The 22,931-nt window shown below is 39.1% G+C and overlaps 1 protein-coding gene and 1 pseudogene across 12 annotated transcripts in view; one reads left to right on the forward strand and one right to left on the reverse strand.

The window, feature by feature from the left end:
• LOC102840610 overlaps positions 1 to 13,589 on the reverse strand; it is a 15,673-nt pseudogene extending 2,084 nt beyond the window's left edge.
• The window catches only part of PEX5L (peroxisomal biogenesis factor 5-like), a 366,277-nt gene that overhangs the window by 318,357 nt on the left and 24,989 nt on the right, over positions 1 to 22,931 (forward strand). For all 12 annotated transcript variants that reach the window (XM_006867687.1, XM_006867684.1, XM_006867689.1 and 9 more), the window contains 2 exons: positions 17,996 to 18,112; positions 22,231 to 22,374. In XM_006867687.1, coding sequence (XP_006867749.1) covers positions 17,996 to 18,112; positions 22,231 to 22,374 — 261 coding nt within the window. The remainder of the gene's footprint in view (positions 1 to 17,995; positions 18,113 to 22,230; positions 22,375 to 22,931) is intronic.

Raw genomic sequence — 22,931 nt, forward strand, 5'->3', positions numbered from 1 at the left:
CCAAGCATCTTAACATTATTTCCACCCTTTCCCCCATTCCAACCATGTCTCAATCCCTGTTATCTCAGAGCCCTATTGTTCCAAGGTTGTGCATACATCATTATTTACCTCTGTCCCACTTAACCCATGCAAACCTGCCTAATTGTTTTCCCATCTGCTTTGTTCTTCCATTCCCCTCCCTCTTCTTGTTTATTGCCCCCCTCCCTAGCTCCCAAACTATCCTATCTATGTCTATTCCCTGACCTGTGTGCCACCTTCCCCTCCCTCCCCTCACCCCACCCCCTACATCCCAATAACCAGCAAAGAACACATCTGGATTTTTGTTTTGTTTTTCAGTACTCTCATAGTATAAAGCACAGTAACATACAAATAGTTTGAGATTAGTAAATATTTCCAGCACTTTGTTTTTTTTTTAAATTAGTAGGGAGTTTCCCAGTAACTTGTCACTACTTGTAGACATGGCTAAAGGAGAATCACTTTCTGGGACTGAGCCAGACTAGAGTACACTATTCACAGACCTTTCTCCTTTATCGTATGCCTGGTGATCACATGGAACATGAGGCAAGGCTCAAACCCAAGAACCCTCTGCCCAGCTCCTCATGTCTGTGGTGAATTTGTCACTGGCCACTAGCTATTCAAAAGCAAACGTCAAGAAATAAATAACCTCTGAGAAATTGACTCCACAAAATCTTACTCCCCATACTTTGTCTTCAAATCCCTAATTCATGCTTGATAACAGCAGTTCTTTGTTGTAAATGTAAATGCCACTCATGCCACAAACACAGATATGATCACTCCGGCCTCTGCAACGTATTGTTTGTTAATGAATTTGCTGAAAATCCTCTCAAAAATAATCCCTTCCCATCTGATGAACAGATTTTGCTCTTTAATATTCCACTTTTCTAGTGCCCTCTACTAGGTTAGGAAGACTAGAAAAGAAAGAACAGAAATCTAAGAGAGATCTTAGATCCATTTTCTTAGAAATGACTATTGGTTTCTCTTTGAGATCCTGCTCAAGCCTTGTATTATAGTATTTCCAGCCTCCTGTGCTTTTTCCTCCCCATCCTATCATTTTCAATTTTTCTTCCACACGTGTCTGCAGCAAACCTGCTGGCACATTGTGTGGTGAGCTTCAAGCTGTTTGCCCAGGTTCCTGCCAACATCTGTAACGATGGCCAATTACATTTGCACAAGGAATTGTGCCTTTTCCACAGACAACCAGAAAATTTGTATTGAATGCTGGTACTAATATATTTATTTTCAACATTTCTGAATAACACAGTTAAATAGAGAGGTGTTGTATCTACTCTATTCTAGGAAATTTTCTTTCTAACTTATAAGTAAAAAAATTATGAAGCTTTCTGTTCTCATGAAGATTTAAAGCTTTGGAAACCCTATTCATAGGGACGATATTATTCATTGAGTCAGACTGCTAACCTCAAGATCAGCAGTTTGAAACTACCAACCATTCTGTGAAAGAAAGATGAGGCTTTCTGCTCCTGTAAAGATTTATAGCCTTGGAAGCCCTATGAAGGTCACTATGAGTTGGAACTAACTCCAATGCACACCACCACCACCACAATTATTCATTGGGTTAAACTTCCATCTGATCTGTGACTTCTTATGCAAATATTCCTCATATTGGTCATTCAGCCTGTTTAGTGGCTTCTGATGTTGACAGAGAACTTCCAGAGGTTAAAGCTAGATTCAGAAGAGGACATAGAATAAGGGATATCATTGCTGACATCAGATGGCTCTTGCCTGAAAGCAGAGAACACCAGAAAGATGTTTACCTGTGCTTTACTGACTTTATTGATTGTGTGGATCATGACAAGCTATGGACAACATTGCAAAGTATGAATATTCTGGAACACTTCACTGTGCTCATGAGGAATCTATACATGGACCAAGAGGCAGTTGTTTGAACAGAACATGGGAACACTGAATGGTTTTAAAATAAAGAAAGGTGTGTGGCAGGGTTGTTTCTTTCACCATACTTATTCAACCTGTATGCTAAGCAAGTAATCTGAGAAGGTGGGTTATATGAAGAAAAACATGGCATCAGAATTGGAGGAAGACTTATTAACAACCTGCGATATGCAGATGATACAACCATGCTTGCTGACAATAAAGAGGACTTAAAGTATTTACTGAAGGAGCTCTGGTAGCGTAGTGGTTACGAATCGGGCTGCGAACCTTAAGGTCAGCGGTTTGAAACTACCAGTCGCTCCGTGGGAGAAAGATGAGGCTTTCTACTCCTGTAAAGATTTACACCCTCGGAAACCCTGTACAGGGTCGCTATGGGTCGGACCCGACTCGATGGCACTTAACAACAACAACAACAACAAAGTATTTACTGATGAGGATCAAAGAGTACAGCATTCAGTATGGATTGCATCTCAATGTAAAGAAAACAAAAATCCTTACTACTGGACCAATAAACAACATTCTTATCAACGGAGAAAAGATTGAAGTTGTCAAGGACTAAATTCTTCTTGGATCAACTATCACATACAGCTCTTCTGTGGACTTGGACTCTGAATTTCGGTGGAATGGTTCTGACAGGATGCACACCACTGAACACACACTCCACCTCCTCTTCCATCTCCTCCTCCTCGGGCAGTAGTGCCCTCAAAACGCCAGCTTCTACCAGGAAACACCTCATGAAGGGACACAAATTATTTCAATTCTAAAAGCGAACAGAGGGTATTGTCTTCCAAGTCTGGAAAATTGAAAGGAGATGACCTTCAGACCATTAAGGAGTTGACTCAGAAAAAACAAAAAGTGGATTCTCTATTGGAAAGCCTGGAAAAAATTGAAAAGGAACAAAGCAAACAAGGAGTTGAGATGATGAATGGTAGGTAAGTCCAAAGAGGAGCAGAGCAGCAGCTCCCTGAAGAAACATGAGACTCATGTGAAGATGGAGGCTGAAGGGGGTGCAGATGTCTCTGCTGAGGAGGGGGACCTACAGGATGAAAATTGGAGATGGGGGAGGCATGACCAGCTGGCGTTGCTCAAGGATGGTGGTGGTGTGCCGTGGAGTCAGTTCCAACTCATACTGACCCTGCATAGTGTTTCTGAGGCTGTAAGTCTTTACAGGAGCAGAAAGACTCATTTTTCTCCCATGGAACGGCTGATAGTTTCAAACTGGTGATCTCGAGATTCACAGCCTGACTCATAACCACTACGCTACCAGAGCTTCTTTCTTATCAGTATGTACCATTAATATAGTTTTTTATATAAACATGGATTGCAGACAATAGTCAGTTCATTTCTAGTATAAGTGTATGTTACCTGTTGTTGTTGTTAGATGCTGTCTAGTCATTTCCAACTGATACCACCCTACACACTACAGAACAAAACACTGCCCAGTCCTGCACTATCCTCACAATTGTTGTTAGGTTAGAGCTCATATTGGTGCCACTGTGTCAATTCACCTCCTTGGAATTTTTCCCTGACCCTCCAATTTACCAAGCTGGATGTTTGTCTTCCAGGCCTAGTCCCTCTTCATTACATGTCCAAAGTTCAAGATATGAAATCTGTACATCCCGGCTTCTAAGGAGCATTCTGGCTGTACTTCTTCCAACATAGATGTGTTTGTTCTTCTGGCAGTCCATCATATTTTCAAAATTCTTCACCAACACCATAATTCATAAACATCGATTCTTCTAAGGTTTTCATTATTCATTGATCAACTTTGACATGCATATGAGGCTATTGGAAATATCATGGCTTGGGTCAGGCTCACCTTAGTCCTCAGAGTGACATCTTTACTCTTGACCACTTTAAAGAGGTCTTTTGCAGTAAATTTGCCTAATGCAATATGTAATTTGATTTCTTGACTGCTACTTTCATGAGTGGTGATTGTGGATCCAAACAAAATGAAATCCTTGACAACTTCAATCTTTTCTCCATTTATCATAATGTTATTTATGGGTCCAGTTGTGAGGATTTGTGTTTTCTTTACATTGAGGCATAATATATACTGAAGGCTGTAGTCTTTGATCTTCATTTTTAAATATTTCAAGTCCTCTTTGCTTTCAGCAAGTAAGGTTGTATCATCTGCATATAAGTTGTTAATGAGTCTTCCTCTGATACTGAAGCTACATTCTTCCTCCTGTAATCCAGTTTCTCATATTATTTGCTCAGTATACAGATTGAGTAAATATGGTGAAAGTATACTACCTAGACACACACCTTTCCTGATTTTAAACCATTCAGTAATCCCTTGTTCTGTGGAAACAACTGCCTCTTAGCTTGTGTACAGGTCCTTCATGAGCACAATTAAGTGTTCTGGAATCTCCAATCTTTGCAATGTTATCCATAATTTGTTATGATCCTGTCTTAGTTATTTAGTGCTGCTATGACAGAAATTTCATGAGTAGATGGCTTTAACAACCAGAAATTTACTCTTTCACAGTTTAGGAGACTAGAAGTCCAAGTTCAGAGTGCTGACACTAGAGAAACATTCTCTTCATCAGTTCTGGGAAAAGGTCCTTTTTCCTTTCAGCATTTGTAGACTCATAGGTCTTGGCATCAAACTTCACAGTACAGGGACCCCAGGTCCAACGGACACACTCCACTTCCAGATCTTCTGTCTTGGTGATATTAGGAATCTCTCTTTCTGCTCATTTCTCTCTCCTTTTATATCTCAAAAGAGATTTACTTAAGATACAACATAATCGTGCAGTTTGCATCTGGCCTCATTAACATCTTTGTTCATTGTTAGGTGCCAATGAGTTGGTTCTCACTCATAGCCATCATCTGAATAACAGAGCAAAACACTGTCCTATCCTGTGCCATCCCCACAGTTGTTGTTATGTTTGACACCATTGCTGGTATCAATGTGTGAATGAATCCATCTCATTGGGGTCTTTTTTGCTGACCCTCCACTTAGCAAGCACAATGTCCTTCTCCAAGGACTGGTCCCTCCTGATAACATGTTGGAAGTATGAGAGACAGAGTCTTGCCATCCTGACTTCAAAGAACATTCTGACTATTCTACCTCCAACATAGATTTGTTAGTTCTTCTGACACTCCATGGTACTTTCAAAATTCTTCACCAGCATGATAATTCATATAAAGTGATTCATCAGAGGTCTTGACTCATTGACCAACTTTCAATTGAAAGTACAATGGTTTGAATCAGACATACCTGAGACCTAAAACTGGTCTTTGCTCCTTAACACTTTCTTAAAGAGGTCTTTTGTAGCAGATTTGCATAATGCAGTATGTCTTTGGATTTCTTGATTCTTGCTTCCATGAGTGTTGATTGTGGATCCAAGCAAAATGAAGTCTTTGACAACTTCAGTATTTTCTCCATTTATCATGACATTGATTATTGGTCCAATTGTAAGAATTTGTTTTCTTTACATTGACATGCAGTCCATACTGAAGGCTATAATATTTGACCTTTATCAGTAAATATTTTAAGTTCTCTTCATTTCGAAAAAACAGGGTTGTATCATTTGCATATCACAGGCTGTTAATGAGTCTTTCTCCAATCCTGATACCACATTCTTCTTTCTATAATACAGTTTCTCAGATTATTTGCTCAGCGTAGAAATCGTATAAGTATGGTAATACAACCCTGGTGTGCATCTGTCCTGATTTTAAAACAATTCATTGAACCCTTTTTCTGTTTAAACAGCTACCTCTTGGTCTATGCATGGGTTCTTCATGAGCACAACTAAGTGTTCTGGAATACCCATTCTTCATAATGTTATCTATAGCTTGTCATGATCCATACAATCAAAAGCCTTTGCATAGTCAATAAAGCACAAGTAGATATCTTTCTGGTATTCTCTGCTTTCAGCCAAGATCGATCTTATGTCAGCACTGATATCCCTAATTCCACATCGTCTTATGAATCTGGTTTCAATTTCAGGTAGATGTACTGTTGGCAATCATTTTTTAATTATCTTCAGCAAAATTTTACTTGCATGTGATATTAATGATACTGTTCAATGATTTCTGTATTCTGTTAGGTCACCTCTCTTTGGAATAGGCACAAATATGGATCTCTTACAATCAGTTGGCCAGATAGTTATCTCCCAAATTTCTTGACATAAATGAGTGAGTGCCTCCAGCGCTACATGTTTGTTGAAAGATTTGAAATTGTATTCCATCTTTCCTGAAGCCCTGTTTTGCACATGCCTTCAGTGCAGTTTGGAATTCTTCCTTCATTAACATGCATTCTTGATTATATGCTACCTCTTGAAATGGTTGAACATTGACCATTTCTTTTTGGTACAGTGACTCTGTGTATTCCTTGCATTTTCTTTTGGTACTTTCTGCATCGTTGAATATTTTACCCATGGAGTCCTTCAATATTTCAAATCGAGACTTGAATTTCTTCTTCAGTTCTTTCAGCTTGAGAAATGCTGAACGTATTCTTCACTTTTGGATTTCTAACCCCACGTTCTTTGCACATTTCATTATAATACTTTACTTTGTCTTCTCAAGCTGCTCTTTAAAATTTTCTGTTAAACTCTCTTAATTCCTCATTTCTTCCATTTGCTTTAGCTACTCTGTGCTCAAGACCAAGTTTCAGAGTCTCTTTTGACATCCATTTTTTTTCTTTTCTTTCTTTCCTGTATTTTTAATGACCTTTTGCTTTCGTCTGTATAGTATGGTGTTCTTGATGTCATCCAACAATTCTTCGAGACTTCAGTCATTAGTGCCTAATGCAGCTAACCTATTACTGAGATTGTCTCAAAACATAGGTGGGATATATTCAAGGTATACTTGGTTCTCATAAACTTTTTATTTTCTTTAGCTTCAGTCTGAACTTGCTTATGATCGATTGAAGGTCTGTTCTAGTCTGCAACTGGCCTTGTTTTAGCTGATGATACTGATCTTTTCCATTGTTTCTTTCCACAGTCATTGTATTTTGAATTGCCTAATATTGAAAGGACTCAATGGGCAATATTAAAGGACTCCATAGGCAAAATATTGAATGATGCAGAAAGTACAAAAGAAGATGCAAAGGATACACAGAGTCACTGTACCAAAAAGAAATGGTGGTCAATATTCAACCATTTCAAGAGGTAGCATATGATCAAGAATCAATGTTACTGAAGGATGAATTCCAAACTGGACAATGAATAAAGAAGACTACCATGAACTGCCAGAAGAACAAAGAAATCTGTGTTGGAATAAGTGCAGCCAGAATGCTCCCTACAATCGATGGTCAGACTTCATCTCTCATATTTTGGACATGTTATCAGAAGTGTCTATTCTTTAGATAAGGACGTCATGCTTGGTAAAGTGGAGGGTCAGCAAAAAAGAGGAAGACCCCCAGTGAGATGAATTGACACAGTGGCTTCAGCCATGGACTGAAGCATAACAACAATTGTGAGGATGATGCAGGACTAGACAATGTTTTGTTCTGTTCTGCATAGGGTCACTATGAGTCAGAACAGACATGACCGCACCAAACCACAACAACTTGCCAGGGATATAATCATTTTGACACTTGAGTATCCATCTCGTGAGGTCCCTGCGTATAGTTGCCTTTTATGTTGTTGATAAAAAACATTTGAAATGAGTAAGTTGTTGATCTTTCAAAAGTCTGTTGTGCAATATCAAGCACCATTTCTAACACCAAAGTAATATTTTCCAATTACTGATCTTTCCTCTTTGTTTTCAGCCTTCTCATTCCAGTCACCAGTAATTATCAATGTGTCTTGATTGCATATTTGATCAATTCATACTGAAGAAGTTGGTGGTGATGTTGTTAAGTGCAATAGAGTCAGTTCTGACTCATAGCAACTCTGTATAAGGTTTTCAAGGAGCAGCTGGTGAGTTTAAACCCCTTTCTTGTGGTTCAAACAGAGCTTGTGGTCCAGTGCTTTACCCAGAGCATCACACCAGGACTTTTGAAGAAGTTAGTAGAATTCTTCAATCTCATCCTTACTGGCTTTAGTGGTTGGTGTATAAGTCTGAAAAATAGTGGTATTAGTTGGTCTTTCTTGTGGGCATATGAATATTATACTATCACAGACAGCATTGTACTTCAAGATAGATCTTGAAATGTTGTTTTTGATGATGAATGTGACACCATTCCTCTTGAATTTATCATGCCCAGCATAGTAAACCATATGATTATCTGATTCAAGATGGACAATATCAGTCCATTTCAGCTCACTAATGCTTAGGATATTGGAGTCCTGGTGTGGCACTGTGGATTAATGCACCAGACTGCAAAGCTGTTTGAACTGCAAGGTTGGTGGTTCAAGCTCACCAGCTGCTCCTTGGAAACTCTACACAGGGTCGCTATGGGTCAGAACTGACTCAATGGCACTTCATAACAACAATGCTTAGGATATCCATCTTTATGCATTTTATTTCATTTTTGAAAATTTCCAACTTTCTTAGATTCATACTCTGTACATTCCGTGTTCTGATTATTAATGGATGTTTGTAGCATTTCTTCTCAACATTTTGAGTTATGCTCCATCCGCAAATGAAGGTTCCAAAAGTTTTGCTCTATTCACATCAGTGATTATGGTTACCTCTACTCTGAGGAGGCAGCTCTTCCCCCAGTTGTATTTTGAGTGCCTTCCAACCTGAGGAGCTCTTCTTCTGGCACTATATCTGACAGTACTTCTATTCATAAATTTTTCAGTGGCTAAACTTTCATAAGTATTCCAACTCTCCTTTCTAGTTGGTCATAGTCTGGAAGCTTCGCTGAAACCTATCCACCATGTGTAACCCTGCTAGTATTTAAAATACTAGTGACATAGCTTCCAACAACACACAAGCCGCCACAGTACAATAAACTGACTGACAAATTCAATTTCTGGAGCCTTGTTTTTCTCCAGTGCCTTCAGTGCAGTTTGAACCTCTTCCCTCAATATCATCAGTTCTTGATCATATGCTACCTCTGAAAATAGTTGAACATCCACCAATCCTTTTTGATGCAGTGACTCTATATATTTACCATCTTCTTTTGATGCTTTCCTATGTCATTTGATATTTTGCCTATAGAATCTTTCAATATTGCATCTGAGGCTTGAATGTTCTATTTAGTTCTTCCAAGTTGAGACATGCTGAACATGTTCTTCCTTTTTGGTTTCTAACTTTGCACATTTCATTATAGTCCTTTACTTTGCTTTCTCAAGATGCCCTTTGAAAATTTCTGTTCCACTCTTTTCCTTCATCATTTCTTCCACTTTACAGTTACCTATACAGAGATTAAGGAGCTCTGGTAGTGTAGTGGTTACAAATTAGGCTGCGAACCGCAAGGTTAGCAGTTCAAAACTACCAGCTGTTCCACGGGAGAAAGATGAGGCTTTCTGCTCCCGTAAAGATTTACAGCCTCAGAAACCCTGTACAGTCGAAACCGACTCCACGGCACAAAACCACCACCACCATACAGAGATTAAAAAATAAATTCTACCTAAATCCCAGAACAGCTAATAAAATCATCAGTTCAAAAATTCCCATCCATCATATCTGAAATGTTTAAAGTTGAAATATGTTTCAGGTGTCTCTGAAATTGATTGAAAATAGAAGAAGAAGAAAAACAAACATGGTGCTAATTGCAGTTATGTGGATGAAATCTGGATTCCAACTGGATGAAAATTGATTGTGCTAAAAGTAGTCTTCTGTAATTAAATGAAAACTGTGCTGTGCACTTTAATTAGTCAGCAATAACTTATTTTAAATGGTAACAGTAAGTCCTGGTGTAGCTCATTAAATGGGAGCCTGGCAGCTCCACCTTAGCTGAGGTCCTGTCTGTTTTCCAAGGCAATCTTAATGATGCGTCTACTGTTCTAATTGGAAACTGCAGAAAAGGTGATGCATCCTTTTGTAACGCAGATGTGCACATTATCAATCCCCTCATTCTTGCATTCAGAAGACTTGAGGTATGACTTCAGTCCCAGGGAACCTCACAAGGAGAACATTATGGCCTCAGAAAAGATGTGCAGTAATTGTCACTACACACCACGCAGCAGGGAGCTTGGAAAAGTCAGTAAACATTGTCACAGTCACTTGATAGAATTTTCTTAGCTTCTAGTTCAGACAAGTTGAACCTGTATCTTTGAAAGCTTTTTTTTTTTTTTTAAATGAGTCCTCAGCCTGCTACCCCAGCCCCCAGTTTTCTCCTAACTCCTCAGTATCTAAAAATATTCAGGTTGCATGGTATTCAAAAATGGAAAGGTAATTTATTCCTCTTTTTTGTCACTGCTTTTTAACCTTTATTGCTATTGTTATAAAAGCAATGCATGCTCATCATAAAAGTTTCAGCGAGTAGGGAAAAAAAAATCCCCATTATTCCTTCATTCAAAGACAGATTACTATTAACATGGTAACAGATTTCCTTCTAGTCTTTTATCTAGCCATTGCTTTCATAGATCTGAGATCGGTTTGTTTGCACAATGTGACATTCTACTAGAAAGACCTTCTGAAAAATGAATTTTGAATTTTATTTCTAACGTTAACCTGAAGACCTGGTGGCTATTCCATGTGCTTTGAGAATCTCAGACACAGTCTGGCATGACACCTGGTGCCCTCATCCTTTGTTCAGGGGAGGCCTCTGCCAAGGAGACAGGATCCATTTCCATTGTAGTAATAATTATTTGAAACAATAAAAGAGTAGAGCAAGTCCTACTATTTATTTAGTAACCTAGAACTAATCATATTGGGCCAGCCTTCTTCCCCTGAACATTTCTATCCAGAAGAACAAAGTAAGAAGCATTCTGCACAGGAAAGCTACCACCCAGAGAAAGCTACCACCCAGGAGCCAAGGGTTAGACCTTGAAGATTAAAAGGTGAAAGGCAACCTGAAGTCAAGGTAATGATGTGTTGACAAGACACAACTTCAATTCATCACAGAAATTGAGTTTGCAGATAAAGAGTATTCTAGATTAAAAACACATACTCTATAAAAGTAAAATTGAGAGATTTATTTAAAACCTAGAGACAGTCCAGACCAGGAAAACATCTAAATTCAGAGTGAAGATGTCCACTCTGCTTGCAAAGTCAGTTTGATCTGCAAGGTAGGCAGTTCAAGCTCACCAACCACTCCTTAGAAACCTTATACAGGGTCACTATAGGTTGGAACCCAACTTGACAGCACTTAGAAACAACAACAACAATCCGAGAGTGGGGGCTTAGTATGAAATGGTGAACATACATATATGTGGGATGATATGATTGGTTAAAGGTGCATATTTACAAGCATGTCTGCTCTTCAGATAACAGGACAAGAACAGGGCAGGTTTTTCTGGTAATCTACTATTAAAATTGCTTTCTCAAGTGTATCAGTTCCTGGAGGTTCACTGTAAAGAAGATTTATTGACAATGGTGTGTGTCAAGACCCTTCAGGGATAGGCTATCACAACCTGCATCTGTTAACCACAGAGAAAAAGCCCATGGGAATAAGCTGTGACATCCCACATCTGCCCAACTACAGAGAAAAGGGATGCTTCCTTTAGAGTCTATAGTTAGATCTGCACAAAGGTTAGAGAAACTGCTGTTTAAAAAAGGCAACTGTAAAACTAAACATTGATTCAAAACTTCAAGATGGTGGTAAGATTCTACTTTCAAACTGTTCTACTTACATACACCAAGTACCTCTGATTTTAGAGTCTCTTACAGTAACTGTCATATTAAGGTGTTCAAGAAATAACTGATTTCTTTGCATTCTTTTAAGAAAATAAGTTTGCCAGCTGGCAGGTAACCTAGTCTCCAGCTATGCTGGGCCCCCAACCCCTGCCAAGGCAACGCCACACCTGGAAGGCTTCTGCTGTGCTAGAAAGCAGGGCAGGGTCTCTTATCTGCCTGCCTGGCCTACTGATTGCTAACTGCCATCCAAGCCCGAAGTGATTCCATGAAATGTAGTTTCTCTTGATTTCCAGGGTGTACACAGAGTGCACGCCCCCTAGTCACATTCTCAGTTGTGCTTGCTGAAATTGTGCCAACTTGTCCAGAAAACAAAGTGGGCACAATCTCCCAGTATGTTAGCAACTGCCAGCTTCCGTCACTTTCCCACCCCTGAAAAGTTACTCTTTCTCAAGACTTTCATGCTTTTCTTCTATCCCATCCCCAGGATATTTTAAATACTTTCTGAGGCTTCATTAAATAAAAACCAATCCCGGATGTATTTTGCAAAACACTTCTACTTCAGACCTAGAACACATACTTTTTCTGAAGTAAAAAGAAAGCATTAGGCCTGCTTTCTTCTTAATTGTTGTTTTAAGTGCCGTTGAGTCGGTTCCAACTCATCACTACCCTGTATAGGGTTTGCAAGGAGCAGCTGGTGGGTTTGAACCAGCTTGTGGTTAACAGTCCAGGGTTTATCTTGTAGCACCACACTAGGGGAAATTATTAGAAGAAAAATATAAATTTAAAATATTTTCCGCAGAAAACAGGCCTTGAAATCTGCTTCTGAAAGGTCACAGCCTTGAAAATCCCATGGAGCAGTTCTACTCTGCACACCTGAAATCACTAGGAACCAGAATTACTTGGACAGCAATGAGGTTTTAGTTTGTCATAAGGACAACAAATTCCTGTTATGAAAAGCCACATGTTTTAAAGTGAGCAAGCATTTGAACTTCCGAGTTTTCTTGTGTACTAGCCATACATCATGCCACAAACCCTTTATGGTTCCTAAGAGGAAACCAGACAGCTTCTTTAAGACCTAACAGCCAAAAAGGTATAGGATCACAGAACATCAATTATTAAAGGACTGAAAACTGTTCTCTTTTTCCCCCTAATTGTCACCTGTTTCTAAGACTCAAATACTATATAGACTCTTCTTTGGGAATCATACTGTGTACATTACTGGTGGTGTTTACCAGAAATAAACGATGGACTCCAGGGACTTGGAAAAAGAAAAAAGTGTTTCCCAAAAAATCATCCTGCCATAGAAAATACCTAGAAGATAGGTGCTTAATCTAATTCACACCTAAAACCTTGCCCTTTACTTTTTTTTTTTTTAATTCAATCAGTCCTATGTCTTTGTTAAAGTTCGAAATAGACCAGACCTGGCCCTGGCAGCCAAGAGGAGAGTACTGGCCAGAAAGAGGAGATGGGCTCAGGCCTTGGCAATTCAAGAGCAGGCTGATGGTCAGGAGCCCAGGAGCCCAGGTCCTGGAAGCAGCTGTGGAGATGTCCAAAGTTACGCTTTTAGGCACTGTGACCACCAACTGGTTCTGCAGTGGGGCCAGGATGGGTTGGGTTGGCCTGGTATCTCCCTAAAGACACTCCTACCTTGTCTACTTAGATCATCCATCCACTGGTCCTGATCCTGCTGGTTGCCTCCCATGTCCACCTCATTGACTTCTCCATCATCAGGTGATTCATCATAGTCGTTCGTTTCATCAGTTTCCTGCATATCCTGATCATCCTCTGAGCCCTCCTCACTATCTTCATCATCTTCTTCCTCCTCCTCCTCATAGTACTCTGAGGTTGGCTTGCCAATAGGCAGCAGGCTGTTGTCTTTTTCTGTCATGCTCTGGAGTCAGGTTTGATGCTGCTGTTCCTAATATGCAGTTCTGTCTTTCCACACAGGATCGATCTAAATTAAACTAGAGAGTCTCTGTTACACAGAGAAAGAGTGAGGGAAACAAAGTAGACATGGCTCTAGGCCCATAGCAGGCAGCCCATGGCCACCTGGAAGTTATCCCTTTACTATTAATTAGTACTGGGAGGTCAAGTTTGCCACGTAGTTGCTGTTAAGTGCCTTTGAGTCGGTTCCAACTCATAGCCACCGTGTATAGGGTTTGCAAGAAGTGACTGGTGGGTTTGAACTGCCAACTTAGTGGTTATCAGTCCAGTATTTATCCTCCAGCACCACAAAAGACCTCCACAATGCCATGTTGTTGTCACATACCATTGAGTCAGCTATGACTTATAGTGACCTTATACAGGGTTTCAAGGAGCAGCTGGTAGAATTGAACCACCAGCCTTGCAGTGCAAATCAACCTTGAGGTCAACTGCTTATCTTACAGCACCACCCTAGGACTCCTTAGTTTGCTATAGGGGACAAGAATAGGCTTTGAAGCCAGCCTGGGATTCAGATCCTGTGCGGTCTTAGCTTTGTGAACTTAACTCTCTAACTCATTGTTCTCCTAGCACAAAGTAGGATCAACTAACACTAATAATAACCTAATTTTACCTCCCCAAGAGACTGTCCTTGCAGTCTCAAAATAGTTGCCTTAATTCTTCATATCCTATGAGAAACTTCAGGAGAGACTCCCCTTCCTAAAATGTGTGCCCGCTGCCCACACTTAAAAACTGTTTAAGTAGTGAACTTTTACTTGAGTGATATGTACGATCTTGGTCCTTCAGATAATAGGTATTTTCTTGCTGTATAAACTCATAGCTAATCCACTTCAACATTTTGACCGAGTACCTCAATGTTCTTCAACCATCAATAACATCGAATATGGCCAGCAGAAATGGAAAGTTAGTGGATAAATTTCCCTGGTTGAAAGTAGGGGAAAGAGCTCCCCTCCTCCATTCCTTTCTCTTTAGATAACTTGTACAGTACAGGCATTCACTGTAGATAACCCATACAATACAGGCATTCCCCCAGTTTCAAAAACCTGACTCACAAATATCCAATTTATAGACAACTCCTTATCATTGTTGTTAGGTGCTGCTGAGCAGTACAACAGGACAAAACACTGCCCATCCTCACCATTGTTCTTATGTTTTAGTTCATTGTTGTAGCCACTATGCCAGTTCATCTTGTTGAGGGTCTTCTTTTTTACTGACCATACAATATGTCCTTCTCCAGGAACTGGTCAATCCTAAAAACATGTCCAAAGTACAGGAGACAAAGTCTGGCCATTCTTGCTTCCAGTGAACATTCTGGCTGTACTTCTTCCAAAACAGATTTGTTTGTTCTTTTAGAAGCTATGGTACTTTCAGTATTCTTCACCAACACCGTAATTCAAATGCACTGATACTCTTATGGTCTTCCTTATTCATTTTCCAACTTTCACATGCATATGAGGTGATTGAAAATAACCTGGCTTGCGTCAGGGACACCTTAGTCCTTAAAGTAACAGCTCTGCTCTTTTTAAAGAGGTCTTTTGTAGCCAATTTGCCCAATACCACATGTGCTTTGATTTCTTGACTGATACTTCTATGGGTAATCACTGTGAATCCAAATAAAATTAAATCCTTGACAACTTCAATCTTTTTTCCATTTAACATGATGTTATTCACTGGTCCAGTTATGAGGATTTTTGTTTTATTAATATTGAGTTGTGATCCATATTGAAGACTGTAGTCTTTGATCTTCATCAGTAAGTGCTTTGAATTCTCTTCACTTTCAACAAGCAATGCAGTGTCATCTGCAGATTGCAGGTTATTAATGAGCCTTCCTCCAGTCTTGGTGCCTTGTTCTTTTTCATGTAGTCCATCTTCTTGGATTGTTTGCTCAGCATACAGATTGAATAAGTGTCATAAAAGGATGCAACCGTGACACACACCTTTCTTAACTTTAAACCACATAGTATCCCCTTGTTCTGTTCAAATGGATGCTTCCTGGTCATGAAAACAGTTAAGTGTTCTGAAATTCCCATTCTTCAAAATGTTACCTGTTGTTTCTTATGACCCACATTGTCAAATGCCTTTGCATAGTCAATGGTGGTGGTGATGGTTTGCCACCGAGTCGGTTCCGACCCATAGCAGCCCTGTACAGGGTTTCCGAGGCTGCAAATCTTTACAGAAGCAGAAAGCCTCATCTCTCTCCCATGGAACAGCTGGTAGTTTTGAACTGCTGACCTTGCGGTTCGCAGCTCGATTCATAACCACTACGCTACCAGAGCTCCTTTGCATAGCCAATAAAACACTATAAAATCATCTTTCTAATATTTTGTGCTTTCACCTACTATCCATCTGATGTCAGCAGGAATAATCCTCATTCCATGTTTTCTTCGTAATCTAGCTTGAATTTCTGGTATCTATCTCCCTGTTGATGTACTCTGCAGTGATTTCTTAATTATCTTCAGCAAAATTTTACTTGCATGTGATAATTATGATTATTTGATAATTTCCACATACTGTTGGTTCCACTGTCTTTGAAATGAGCACAGACAAGGATCTCTTCCATTTGTTTGGCCAGTTAGCTGCTTTCCAAATTTCTTGACCTAGAATAGTGAGTTCTTCCAGTGCTGCATCAGTTTGTTCCATTGATATTCCATCAATTCCTGGAGTCTGGTTTTTCACCAATGCTGTCAGTGCAGTTTGGACTTTTTCCTTCAGTACCATTGGTTCTTAATAGTGTGCTGCCTCTTGAAATGGCTGAACATCAATCAATTCTTTTGGTTTTGTGACTCTGTATTCCTTCTATCTTCTTTTGATGCTTCCTACCTTGTTCATTATTGCAAGTGGAGGCTTGAATGTTTTCTTCAGTTCTTTCAACTTGAGAAATGCTGAATGTGTTCTACCCTTTTGCTTTTCTAACTCCAGTTCACTATGATACTTAATTTTGTATTCTCAAGTTGTCCTGTGAAATTTTCTGTTCAGCTGTTAAAATCATCATTTCTTCCATTCTTTAGCTTCTTTACACTGAGGAAAAAAGTTTCAAAGTCTCTTCTGCATCCATTTTTGTCTGTTCTTTCTTTCCTATCTTCTTAATGACCTTTTGCCTTCTTCGTGTATGATGTTCTTGATGTCATTCCACAACTCCTCTGGCCTTTGGTCATATAGTGCATATATGCATATATGCATCAAATAGATTCTTCAGATGCTCTCTAAATTCAGGTGAGAGATATTCAAGGCTGTATTTAAGCTCTGCTGAACTTGTTTTTATTTTCTTCAGCTTCAAATTTATCCTTCAAATAGGCAATTGATAGCTTTTTCCAAAGTGGACCCCTGACCTTGTTTTGACTGATATTGAGCTTCTCCATTATCTCTTCCCACACATGTAGTTAATTTAATTCATTTGTATTCCACCTAGCAAGGTTCATGTGTATGTTGTTGTTAAGTGCCGTCAAGTCAGTTCCGACCCATAGCGACCCTGTACAGGGTTTCCAAGGCTGTAAATCTTTACGGGAACATATAGTCGTTGTTTATGTTGTTGAAAAAGGATATTAGCAATGAATTTGCAACTTCTACTTGCCCTTTAAACTGGTTCTGTCGTGGAAAACTAAATGAAATGGGAGCAGACCTGAAGTTTTACAATTTGGCAGAATCGGCATGGTATCCAGAATTTATGGGTCTGGAATAGGAGACTCAAAAGAGGTATAGTAAACCCTTTCAGTTGGCGATGCTTGAGAGTGGATTATTGGAAAGATTGTAGGAGAATGACACACACTTAAGTGAAGTGGTTGAACTCCATCTTAGGGCAGGGTTCCACCATGTCTGAGTAGGGTGCCACCAGCTTTGAGCAGTGCGCAGAATCTGAGGGCAAAGAGATTTGGTTGCTATGCAATGTGTATACTGCTCTACTTTTGTAAAAGGGAGATTACATATCTTTCTGGTTCATCAAAACTTTAAAAATTAAGTTCTGTTCCAGTGAGGCTTCTGGGCCATGACTGAACTGGGCAAAAGGATCCAGAGACTGCCTGTAATTGTAAATTCTTTCAAAAAGCTATACAAATGTAACTTCAGGAAATTCTTTACCTTCCTGTTTTCCTGGAAGGAGATTAGCATGAAGGTGATGCAGCCCTATCTCCTGGCCAGATGATTAGAAAAATCAACAATTATCTTTAAAATATGGATGTACTGATTGTACTCCCATACCTACACAATGGTTATGATTTCTTTCTGTCGTCATAGTCTCTTTAGCAGCTTACCCATAATGTCTCACTTTCTGATCATGTTTATTCAGTAATAACACTTTCCTTTCTTTTTTGACAGATGTTTTTTGGGTTGGAAGTAGATTTTATTACTAGTAACTTTTCCCCAACATCAGTTTAAACATTTGCTTTGTTTTGAACAATGAGGTAACCTGTAACTCTCTCTGAGAATAAACCAGATGATGTAGCATATTCTTAACTCTGTCTCTCCTTGTTTTTATGTCTCCTAGTCAGACACAGAGTTTTGGGATAAGATGCAAGCAGAATGGGAAGAAATGGCTCGAAGGAACTGGATATCTGAGAACCAAGAAGCCCAGAATCAAGTTACGATCTCAGCTAGTGAGAAGGTAACCATTTACGTGCTTATAAATACTCACCCATTTTCTGAATTCTTCAAAATCTTATTTGATGGATGAGGCAATAACTTTTTTATCAAAAAAAGAAAAAACTTAATGTCAATCTGACCTAGAAGAAATTCTGATGCAGACAACATAATCATCTGATTGTGATAGCAGCCAAGTCAGAATTAAAGGCTCTTGTTTTTGTCTGTGTTGGTTAGGTCAACCAACCAGAGCTTGGACCCTGAGTGCTGGCCAGTTACTGAACTACCTGACATTGAGGGTAGATTGTAACAAGAACTGGGCAAATCCCACAGTGATTTTGCCAGTCAATCACATGAGTCACACTTAAATGCTAACAGCAGAAGAGGTATCAATAGATAGAAGAGTGAGTTGGGGACTTAAGGTTGTATTTCACAAGTGACAGCTTGCAGAGTGACTCATGAAAAAGGTACCCTTCACACAACCAGGTCAAGTCCTGAAATGATGTCTCAGATATTCCCCTCGTAGAAGCCCCAACAAATGTATAAGTATTGTGAACAATCAGCCAAATTGCCTATGAAGTCCCAGTTGCTTTAGTATTTTTATCTTTTATTAAAAGAAACAAAGAATGTATTATCATTTATTAAAAATGCCTGAGGTCCATATTTCAAAGGAATATTATTTGAGGAATAGGTAAACATTTCTAGAAATAAACAAAGATGTGGAATTGTCTTTAAAATATACATATAAGTTTACATTGTGTTTTACTGTGATAGAGAAACTCATCATAATATTCTATTCTGGATAATTCCCATGATTTTTCATTCAATTCAATAAATGATTTTACAGTGTTTAGTCTGTACAGGCAGATCCTCGATTATTGATTTGCATACGTGAACTAACCCCCAATCCTCTTAAAACCTATTATATTAAAAATCCAAGGTACATACACTGGTTCACAATAATGAACAGGCACTGTGTTGCAACACATATCAAAACTGACTGTGAGTATTATTAGTATATTATGTTAAAGATGTTTCATTGTATCTGGAAGTGTTTCTTTAATGAAGCACACAAAGATACACCACAGACTACATACTAAGACAAACATTTGACTAACTGTTGTTAGATACAAACTGTACCTTACTGTTCTGAGTTACATACAAATTCCATTGAAAGTATAAATTTAAAGAACAGAAATTGTTCATAATCCAGTGACTCCCTGTACTAGGCACTATAGATGTCATGCTGAATAATGTTTGGTTTTAGGGAATTTATAATCTGCAAAGTCATTAAAATGTCTCCTTCCAATCATTTTCTGTCTCTTAGTAGACTAGACAATTGTATAAAATCAGAACAATAATTTTATTAAAATAACTGTCAATAAATCAGTCACAAAAGGACAAATATTGCATAATCCCACTTGTATGAACTGTCTAGAATAGGTAAATGTATAGCCACAGTTTGTCAGTGGTTACTGATGTGCAGGATAAGCACTGGAACACAAGATAGGCTTGAACCACAAGGTCGGTGGTTCAAATTCACCAGCCACTCCTTGGAAAACCTATACAGGGTTGCTATGAGTCAGAAAAGACTCCATGGCACTTAACAATAACAACAACCAGGGTGTGAGGGAGAGAGTTAAAAGGAGTCATTGCTTGGGGTCACTGAGTTCCTATTAAATTTTTCTGAAAAACATTGGAAATAGCAGTGATTGTTTCATAACATGATGAACGTACCTAATATCACTGAATTACAGATGTGAAAAACGTTGAACTGGTAAATGTTTTATTACATACTTATTACAATTAAAAACTAATAATAATACTAATTTTCCTTTGCACAAAGAAAGCAAAGCGAAGTGAGAAGACAGAATTTTGATTAGAGTTGTCAGACTGGCCTGTCATCCACGAACCTGAGGTTTGGCCCAAGCCCTTAACCCTCCTCTCCCAGTCTCCATGGCCTCACCACCACCACACAAGCTGCTCATGCGCACAGCTTTCAGTGAAGGGTTTAGTCTTTCTATGCACCTATGGAGAATGAAAAGGAGCCTTAGTAGCCTAGTGGGTTACAAGTTGGACTGCTAACCACAAGGTCAGCAGTTCAAATCTTTCAGCCACTGTGCAAGAGAAAGATGAGGCTTTCTGCTCCCTTAAAGATTTACAGTCTCAGAAATCCTATACTATGATTCGGAACCAACTCAAAGATATTTAACGACAATGATGATAGAGAAGGAAAGTCTCCACTCAGCTCTATTTTAAAACTTTAGAAACATCATAAAATGACTAGCTTCTTTGTAACTGTCAAATTAGAATAATGCTAAAAAGGTTGAAATAAGTAATAGCTCTCATATTCTTCTGGTGAAAGTGTAAGTTGAAACAAACATTCTCAAAAAGAGTTCAGCTACATGGATCAAGGGTCTCAAAACACTTCATATGATATCTTAGTCTAATAAATCTTTCTAGAAGTCTAACCTAAGGCACCACTCAAATGCAGACAAAAAAAATTGAGCCCAAGGCTTTCATTGTAGCTTTATTCAAGATTGCAAAAAATTGGAAATAATCTAAATGTCTATTAGTTGTTTTTGTTGTTAAGTGCCATCGAATCAAGTCTGACCCATAGCAACCCTGTATAGGGTTTCCGAGGAGCAGCTGGTGAGCTTGAACCACTGACCTTGCAGTCCAAACGGCTTTGCTGTCTGGTGCATTAGCCCACAGCGCCACACCAAGCTTCCAAATGTCTATTAGTAGGGATTGTTAAATAAGTGGTAGAATATCTGTGTAAATAATTTTAACTCTGGTAGTGTTGTTGTTGTTGTGAAGTGCCATCGAGTGTATTCTGACCCACAGCGACCCTGTATAGGGTTTCCAAGGAGCAGCTGATGAGCTTGAATCACTGATCTTGCAGTTCAAACAACTTTGTATTCTGACGCATTAGCCCACAATGCCACACCAGTGCAGTGGTTACAAATTGTGCAGCTAACCTCAAACTCAACAATTTGAAACTACCAGCTGTTCCGCAGGAGAAAGATGAGGATTTGTGCTCCTGTAAAGATTTATAGCCTCTGAAACCCCATACAGGGTCACTATGAGTCTGAACTAATTCCACAGTGCATAACCACCACCACCGGGAAAATGCTCACAATATAAAACTAAGTGAGACTTAAGCTAGAAGACAGCATATGTACTAACAGCAATTTAATTTATGTGTTAGGTTTTGTTGTTAGGTACCATCGAGTCCGTTCTGATTTATAGTCATTTCCCATCAGTCTTGTATAGGGTTTCCAAGGCTGTAAGTCTTTACAGGAGCAGAGCCTCATCTTTCTCCCAAAGAACAACTGGTTGGTTCGAACTGCTAACCTTGTGGTTAGTAGCCCAGTGTGTATCCTACAGCACCAATATATTCATTAAAAAAAAGTATCAGAAGATTATTTGTACATTCTATATTGTTGAAAGTTTTTAAATAAAGATAGTATCTATGACTTTAAAGCATGCATCTTCAGTGAGGGCTGTATCACTTCCAGTGGTTCTTGTGGGGGCGTAAAAAACTTAGATATTATAATAGCTTATGTTCCTCCAAGGACCACAGTAGCTGAACAGATTGCAGTGTATCTGTTGCCTTAACATTTCAGAGGTGAAGCAGGCACACTTAGGGAAAATATATCTAAAAGGTTTCCTTGTGAGGGATGATGATTTTTTTTAGTTTGAGAAGCAAAATAAATGCATTATTCAATATTTAAAATATCTTGAGGTTGCTGTTGTTAAATACCTTTGAGTCAGTATTTAACCCATACCAACCCATAGCGACCCAGTATAGGGTTTCCAAGGAGCAGTTAGTGAGCTTGAACCACCGACCTTGCAGTTCAAATCAACTTTGCAGTACAGTGCATTAACCCACAGTGCCACACCAGGGTAAACGTGGCAAAAGCAAAAAGAAAGAAATACGAAAAGGAAAACAAACTTCAAAATTTTAGCAGTGATTTTTAGGCTGTTGTATTATAGGTAACTGAATCATTTTATATTCGTCGATATTATTTAAACTTATTACAGTGAGAATACATTCATAATACAGAGCAAGCAATAATTTTTCAGGAGAAGAGATAAATCAATGAGCGGCTCATGTACTGGCTCTTCTCTGTGTTGTAGGGATATTACTTTCACACGGAAAACCCATTCAAGGACTGGCCAGGAGCGTTTGAAGAAGGCTTAAAAAGGCTGAAGGAAGGTGACCTGCCAGTCACCATCCTGTTCATGGAGGCAGCGATTCTTCAGGACCCTGGAGATGCAGAGGTGTCCTTTCTTCCCATTCCTTCTACCTGTTCAGGAAATGGTGGCAAGTAGAGAGAGTGGGAGCAGAGGATGACCCAGTTTTGCTGGGGAGGAGGGGGTGGTGATTGCATTAAACATTTTAATCTAATAAAGGTTCTCAAAGTGATTAGCCTGGTTTAGGATATTTGTTTAGAAGTTACAAATAGGTATTCATTTTCTCACCAAACCTGAGGGTACCCAAAAACTGAGAGTGGAGACCAGAAACTGGACAGTTACCAACCTGGAAGCTCAGTGGTTTTACAGGGTGCAGTATATGATTTTGTCTGGTTCTAGAGCCACACACATTTAGAGATCATCTGAAGACCAGTTTGATACATTAAACACTAGAGACCAAAGACCAGAAGAGTTGTGGGATGACATCAAGAACATCATACATGAAGAAAGCAAAAAGTCATTAAGAAGACAAGAAGGAAGGAAAAGGTCAAAATGGATGTCAAAAGAGACACTGAAACTTGCTCTCCAGCGTAGAGATGCTAAAAAAAATGAGGTACAAGAGATGAATAGAAAATTTCAAAGAT

The sequence above is a fragment of the Chrysochloris asiatica genome, unplaced genomic scaffold (genome assembly GCF_000296735.1).
Source record: "Chrysochloris asiatica unplaced genomic scaffold, ChrAsi1.0 scaffold00108, whole genome shotgun sequence".
NCBI classification, from domain to species: domain Eukaryota; kingdom Metazoa; phylum Chordata; class Mammalia; order Afrosoricida; family Chrysochloridae; genus Chrysochloris; species Chrysochloris asiatica.